This window comes from Austrofundulus limnaeus, unplaced genomic scaffold (assembly GCF_001266775.1).
Source record: "Austrofundulus limnaeus strain Quisiro unplaced genomic scaffold, Austrofundulus_limnaeus-1.0 Scaffold280, whole genome shotgun sequence".
Taxonomy (NCBI): domain Eukaryota; kingdom Metazoa; phylum Chordata; class Actinopteri; order Cyprinodontiformes; family Rivulidae; genus Austrofundulus; species Austrofundulus limnaeus.
This window is the reverse complement of record NW_013952682.1, coordinates 430,971-438,032: the sequence shown is the minus strand read 5'-3', so window position 1 is coordinate 438,032 and position 7,062 is coordinate 430,971. Positions and strand designations below refer to the sequence as shown.

The window sequence follows — 7,062 nt, the reverse complement described above, 5'->3', positions numbered from 1 at the left end:
TTTGAAAAATAAATCTGTTCTTTTTTTCTTATAAAAGTCTAAATAAAACAAAAATATTGGTGGTAATTTTTGACTGTGTAACTTTACAAACAGCAGCCCATGGCTATGCTAATCGGAGGAAGTAAAGGGAGGGAAAAAGCTGCTAAGTGGAATGAGATAAAAATAAATGTGATGGTCTAGTTACCCTCTTGGCAACGCCCAGCCCTTTAGAGCCGATGCCCCCCCGGTAGCCCCCCACGGAACCCACAGGAAAAACTGTTTTTGTTTAGCTGTGATAGTTTTTCAGATGTGTCACCAAGGAACGGCGCTGCTCCTGCAGAAATGCTTTGTGGGTTTGTGTTTCCGGAACTGACCGAACGGCTCTTTCTGTCCGTTTGCCAGGCCCTCCGTACTGGACGTCGCCGGCGAAGATGGAGAAGAGGCTGCACGCGGTGCCGGCCGCCAACACGGTCAAGTTCCGCTGCGCCGCGGGATGCAACCCCAGGCCAACGCTGCGCTGGCTCAAAAACGGCAAGCCTTTCCGCCAAGAGGACCGCATGGGAGGATATAAGGTACRTTAAGCATCAAATCTTTACATCAACTGTTTTCTGAACGTATTTCGAAGGAGTGAAGGGGGGGCGTCCTGCCTCCTCCTCCTCACATCTCGTCCTTTCACCTCTTTTCCACCCTTCGCTGGAGAGACGGGAGGAGACGGAGGAAACCGGGGCAGGGTTTCTGGTGTGAAATTGGAATTGCTCATCCGTGCTCCTCCTCTCATCGGGACCCTCTGCAGACCCTCTCACTGTAACTTGAAAGGGTCCCTCACCCCCCATCAATTAGAAACACAAGCCCGGGACTTGAGGGTTAAATGCTCTCAGACAGTAATGTATAGAGAAAGTAGGGTTGAAGTGAGTTCAGGACGTTGAGGTAACTCAGTCAGGGAGAACAGGGTGGGAGTTAATATGTTATTTTGACGTGTATGTGTGGGGGGGCTGCCGTAGTTCGGTGGTCTCTGCTGCATGTTTGACTTCAGCAGCCTACATACGTAGCATGAATTCACATCTTTCATAACAATCATTTTTAGACTGATGCTTTGTGCAGGGGCGGAGCTAGACTTTTCTGCAAGGGGTGGCCCTTGGTGTTTTTTAGGGGGGCCCATATAAATAAAAAAAAACACTTTGAAGTGAAAATTTCAAAATGGTTGCCACAGCTAATTCCAAATGGCTTTAATTCAGCTGTTTTAAAACAATACTGAGCGGAAAYTTTATGTGATCATAGCTAAAAATGATAAAAAAAAGAACACAATTGCTAGTCACAACTTATTATTCAGCCATTTTTAGACAAACAAAGCTGAAGATTAGTGTAGAAGTAGCCGAAACACTCTTTATCAAATTCTAAATGCTAATCAAACATTTAAGATGGCCACCACAGCTAACTTTAACAGGCTAAATTTCAGCCATTTCAAGACATATTGTCATTAATTTGTTGTGTTAGCTAATCCCAAAAATAAGCTAACTACTAATGCTTATTTCATAAAGTGCTATAATTTAGTCATTTTTAGACAAACAAAGCTGAAGATTGGTGTAGAAGTAGCCAAAAACAGTCTTCGTCAAAATCTAAATGCTAATAAAAAWTTAAAGATGGCCGCCACAGCTAACTTAAAAAAGATACAATTCAGCTATTTTAAGACTTATTAAATTTGTTGTGGAGTAGCTAAGAATGATCACAGCCTGATTGCCAATGCTAATGCCAAAATAAGCTAACAACTAATGCTAATTTTATAAAAGGTATAATTCAGCCATTTGTAAACATGCACTGGTAGAATCAGAAAATAGTCTTCAGCAAAATCTACAAAATCCAAGATCACCACCCACATGGGGGTGGCCAATCAAGCTCCAGAGGTGCCACTTGCCCCCCACCCCCTGGCTACACCCCTGGGTTGTTGATGTTTTTACCAGTTTAAGCTGAAAGTTGGGAAATGGTTTGTCAAAAAGGCTCTGGTGCTGAGACCGAGGATAATAACTGATGGGTAACGAAAGATAAAAGGTGATGTAGATGCTAACGTTGCTTGGCTTTTAGCTGACTCATTACAGCTAAAAACAAAAATAAATAAATGAATAAAAATAAAAATCTGCCAGGGAAATGCGACAGCCAGCCTGTCAGTTACACTTCAGGCAGTTCATTCCTCTGTTTTAGTCAACAACTCTTAGACAAAAGGTGTACCTGAGCCCGGCCCTCTGGATTTACCTGCCCTTTGTGTGACAGGCAGGYCTGTATAAGCAGTGGTTACTGTGGTGCTTCAGTCTGCAGCTAGAAACCTTATTGTTGACTCACACCTGTGAATTCCACACACAGGTGAAGCACCTGCTGCAGGTAAATCTGAATAACTGCATGCTTCGGCTGCAAGGGTGGGGCTTTCTACGTACAAAGGCAGTGAGTGACGGGAGTCAGAAATTTGTGGGACTCTTTTTTTAAATCTTTCGTTACCCTAAACCTTCCCTCCTGTCGTTTTCTTTTTTTTCTTCTCATGTAGTTCTTTAATGTTTGTCCTGCCTTGAAACAGGTGCGGCCCCAGCACTGGACCCTGATCATGGAGAGTGTGGTGCCGTCAGACAAGGGGAACTACACCTGCCTGGTGGAGAACAAGTTCGGCTCCATCAGCCACACCTACACGCTGGATGTCGTGGGTCAGTACCTTTCGCACGGTGCACTCTCAGCCTCGTTCACCTGTGAGATTAACGGGGCGCGTGTCTGTTAACATTCAGCGGAAAGCCAGCGYGCCGTTTTGTATTCGTTTTATTTTGAAGTATCATATCTGCTTCCTGTTCAGCCTGTGTCCGTGTGCAGTGCATCAAACTTGACATCTAGGCCCTCCTCTTTCGATTGACACCTCATTTAACCAATTGGGTTCAAGTATCGGCTGTCTAGGGCCAATAATATATCAGAAATGACCAACTTCAGGTTTTCGTCTTTCTAGCTTTGATTGACTGTAAAATTGGCCAATCAGCTCCAAGCTTTGATCTGATGCCACAGCTGTGTAGCCAATCACCATACCTTTCATTTAATGTGTATATAGAGGGGGTGGGAACTTTGTCCTGTGATGGAAGATGATAACACAGTGGAGGCAGCCATATTTTGTCAGTGTTACTATGCTAACGAAGGAGCTAACGCTCACAGGAAAACATTGTTTTCCATCGTTTTTTTGACAGTTAGCTGAATAAACCTGCTGATAAGATGAAAATATTAAGTGTTTCGAGTGCTTCAAGACATGGAAGAGTGATTTTTGTGGCCAGGAGAAGTAAAAATATTTGGATAAAAGTCTTCCGGTCGCCATTTTGAATCGCTAATTTAGACATATTTGAGGACAAATATGCATCAAAAGTGAGTGAAAAACAAATATTTTTTTTGCTGCTGGTGGTTTTATAAGCTGTGTGGAATGTTAATGCTCTGAAACATATAAGGATATATTGTTTATTCGTGTGGTTTGGCTGGTTATTGGTGGAAATTTGGCTGAAATTAGTGTTGGTGTAAATATTTATGAGTACTAATATATTTATTTTAATTTAATCATGCTGTGAGTAAATATAGATGGTAGAATGTGTTTTGTGGGGTTTTATCTTTAATTTGAGCSCAGAGAGAAGTCCATGTGTTGAAAATACAGTGTTTTAGACAAACTGTACAGTTTGGACATATGTAAGTGAGTACAAATATGCAAATGAGACATGCTAGATTGTACTATGTATCAAATATCCATATTTTATGCTACTGTTACCAAATTTGAACTGGTAATAGTTGAGAATTAATATTTTAGCCCAGTAAAATTTGTTTGATAATATCTCATTCCCTTCATATTCTGATACTTTATTAATAAAAAAATAAAAATTTAGGGAGAAAAATATCTAGATTTCTGTGTATTTTACTTCAATATACTAAATACTAGTTAGAGTTACAAAGAATATGACTGCTGAAGTTAAAAATTCAGATTATTAGCTTTAAAAAGAGACCAAGCTTGTGAATTTACTCTAAAGGGTTCAAAAGCAGTACTTCATGTAATTTGTGTACTTTTTAAGGCGTTTTATGGTATTTTATGCCCGAAGTTTACAAAGAGTTCCCAAAGTCAGGTGTGTGTGTGTGTGTGTGTGTGTGTGTGTGTGTGTGTGTGTGTGTGCTGTTTGATTGGCCAGGTGTTCTCTGAATGCAGGTGGTCAAGGACCGCTGCCAAGTTTGCAAAGGCTACAGATGAACATGTCAACAGTTTCAGTGTCATTTTAATTATTTTATATYCTAACGTTTCAGTTTTAAATTACCTGAAGTCGCACCTGGACGGAGGCATGTCGCCGCGTTAGATAGACGTTTTTGTTAGCGAAGCAACGACTTGAGGCTCATTCGAAGTTCATTATTGCTAGAAATAAAAATAAAAACATTTGACAGTGATGGTTTTTTACACACAACAAAGCTTTGCATTGAAGCAGCTTTATTATTGTGTGCTGCTCATCCAGGTCATGATCAATMAAAAAAAGGTTAAAAAACAAAACAACTGGACTTTGATTGTTTTTTAGTCTCATTCTGCCTCATTTGGAGCTCTGCAGCTCTGACAGTTTTCACATCATTTAAAGTTAAACAGATCACAAAACGTTGGATTTAATGCTTGTGAGATGGATTTTTTTTATATCTTTAATGGGTTTTGCACAATCACAGTCAAGGTTCTATGAGTTTCTCCAGTTTTTGTCACGAAATGGCCAATTTATTTAACACCAAATACTCTTTACTTCCATATTTTTTGTGACACACGTATAAATTCTATATAAAAATGTGTGGCTGTTCATGTGTTTTTATCCAGTGTCGCTCTCTGCTATCAGACTTATGTTTTGTTTCAAAGTGCGCCTGCTCGAGTTTTGTTGTGGCACGATTTACCAAGAATGCAGAAACAAGTTGGAATAAATGCACAGAAATTCAGCGTGTATGGTCGTCAAGTGATTTAATACTGAGCGACAACACAGCAGAGGTCAATCAGGAAGTCTGTCGTGTTGTGGCTGGCCCCTCGTCGGGGAATCGCCGATAATATAACATCATGTGACATGCTTACAACCAATCACAGATTGCCAACTGTGACCACCTAACCAATGACAAGACAGTCAGCCTGGAAACACCTTATCAAAATAAAATAGGTCATACATTGCTGGAGTCTTGAAGTCTGAGCCGATAGAGTAAAACAGCCGAAATTAGTTAATCATAAGATATGATTACTGGACAATGTCAAGGTAGAACAGATATAAATCATTAGTCCATAACAATCCCTCTTCTTGAGTAAACAATACTCAAAACCAAAACAAATGGAATAATTATTAAACGTCCAAACACAAATGCATTACTCAACAACAAATACAATGAAAAAATAAGGGAAAAATAGTGCAAGTTAGATGATGACCAAAAACATATACATTCAATCAATGTAAGATACACACATGTCGAAAAACATGTCGAAATTTAAAAAACTTAAATCCAAAACTTAGACAAGGTATCACAAGTTCTGCCTCCCAGTGAATTAGTAGTGGCATGTACCACTTATGTGCCATCAGAATCTTATGGATAATGTGTTAACTTAATAACAACTAGTTGTCAATAAATGAACCTTAAGTAATGCAAATTAGGACAAGGTGAGTTGAAGAAATGCTGAAGGCATTWACTTCTAGCAAAGCGATTGGACAAGTTCAAAAGCAAATCATAAATGAAAAACAACAACYTTCATGATTAAATGTGCAAAATTCAGTTTCCCACCCCATTCAGGTAAACTTTATTCCACCCCAAACAATTCAAAATCGCTTTAGTCAAAAACCACAGTGCCCATAAGGCATGAGCTCAAAATGTATGGATTACTGGCATGAGCTGCTTGTGCAATGAAAAAAGAAGAAAACAACAAGAAGCTTTAGTTTAATTTTTGCTGCTTTTTATAAACCTGAAAGTGTTGGGGTCTTTGGGGTCATATCTCCTCAGTAAAAGTGTGGAAACATAACAACACACACACACGTGACCCTCAGTCTTCTGTTGTTCACAGTTCAAGAACTTTAAAGATCGAACTTATAGTTTTTACACAGCGGACGTTTGTTTGAGGCTTCAGCTTACGTTTGTGTCAATAATTCGATTTTTGTTGTTTTGATTTTTATGAAAGTCGTGTTTTAATTTCGACCAGTAGCTGCATCGACGCCGGTCAAAGTTTCTTCAGAAATATTTTTGTCGTTTTGTGCGACGGCCCAGAAATGCGTATTTTTGGTCAGTTTTTTTGTCCCTRAACAGGCTCTGGATGTTTGTCAGTGACTTTAGCAAACAAAATGCTGGCCTCAGCGAGTTCAGAGCCGCCTCGGTCAGCCTCTCTTTGTGACCTTTGGAGCGCTGAAAGAAACGAGTGTTTTTCTGCTCGGTTTACAGAATCGATGGACGGCGGGGGGGACAACATGTGTGTGTGTGTGTGTGTGGGGGGTATGATAGTAGATCAATGTGTGTTTGTGTGAGCGTATGCTAACTTTGCTCTTTAGATGATTTGGACCTGCTCTCCCTTTGGACTCGCTGACCCACTTTGTGAGCTATCTGTGCACATCAGAGTTTATCTGATGCAGTCATTCTTTTAAACGCTGGTCAGYGAACCACAGATAACCAGAACAGACACGAGGCTGCTGCGGTCCAAAGAATCGGACCGGTCTTTTCAGCCCCACAACTCTCACCACTGCCCTGATGTAATCACCAGGAGAATGTGGGAGATGTTTCAGCCTGCTCTATCTTCTGTCTTTTAGCGAAAACTCACTCGAACCTGTAAGAAATATTCGTGTTCAAAGACTGAAGTCAGTAGAAAACCACCAATATTAAATAATATGATTGTTAGACGAAATAAAACCAAACAAAACCAGAATTCTGGAGTGAGGGTTTATTGCCATTCGGAGCTGACAGGAAACCACRCACYSCCCRCAAACCAGGAAGTTGATCCATTTATAGAGTCTTCAATGCCCGCGTTCGCCCCCTACTGACCTACGGCTGAATCACAGGCGTTCATATAAAATTCTCACCTACTGTTCTCATAACGGATAAATA

The 7,062-nt window shown here is 40.4% G+C and overlaps 1 protein-coding gene across 1 annotated transcript in view; it reads left to right on the top strand.

The window, feature by feature from the left end:
• The window catches only part of fgfr2 (fibroblast growth factor receptor 2), a gene marked incomplete in the record, with an annotated part of 61,159 nt that overhangs the window by 24,242 nt on the left and 29,855 nt on the right, over positions 1–7,062 (top strand). The window contains 2 exon segments of the mRNA XM_014021153.1: positions 382–551; positions 2,543–2,666. Of these exon segments, the coding sequence (XP_013876607.1) occupies positions 382–551; positions 2,543–2,666 (294 nt within the window).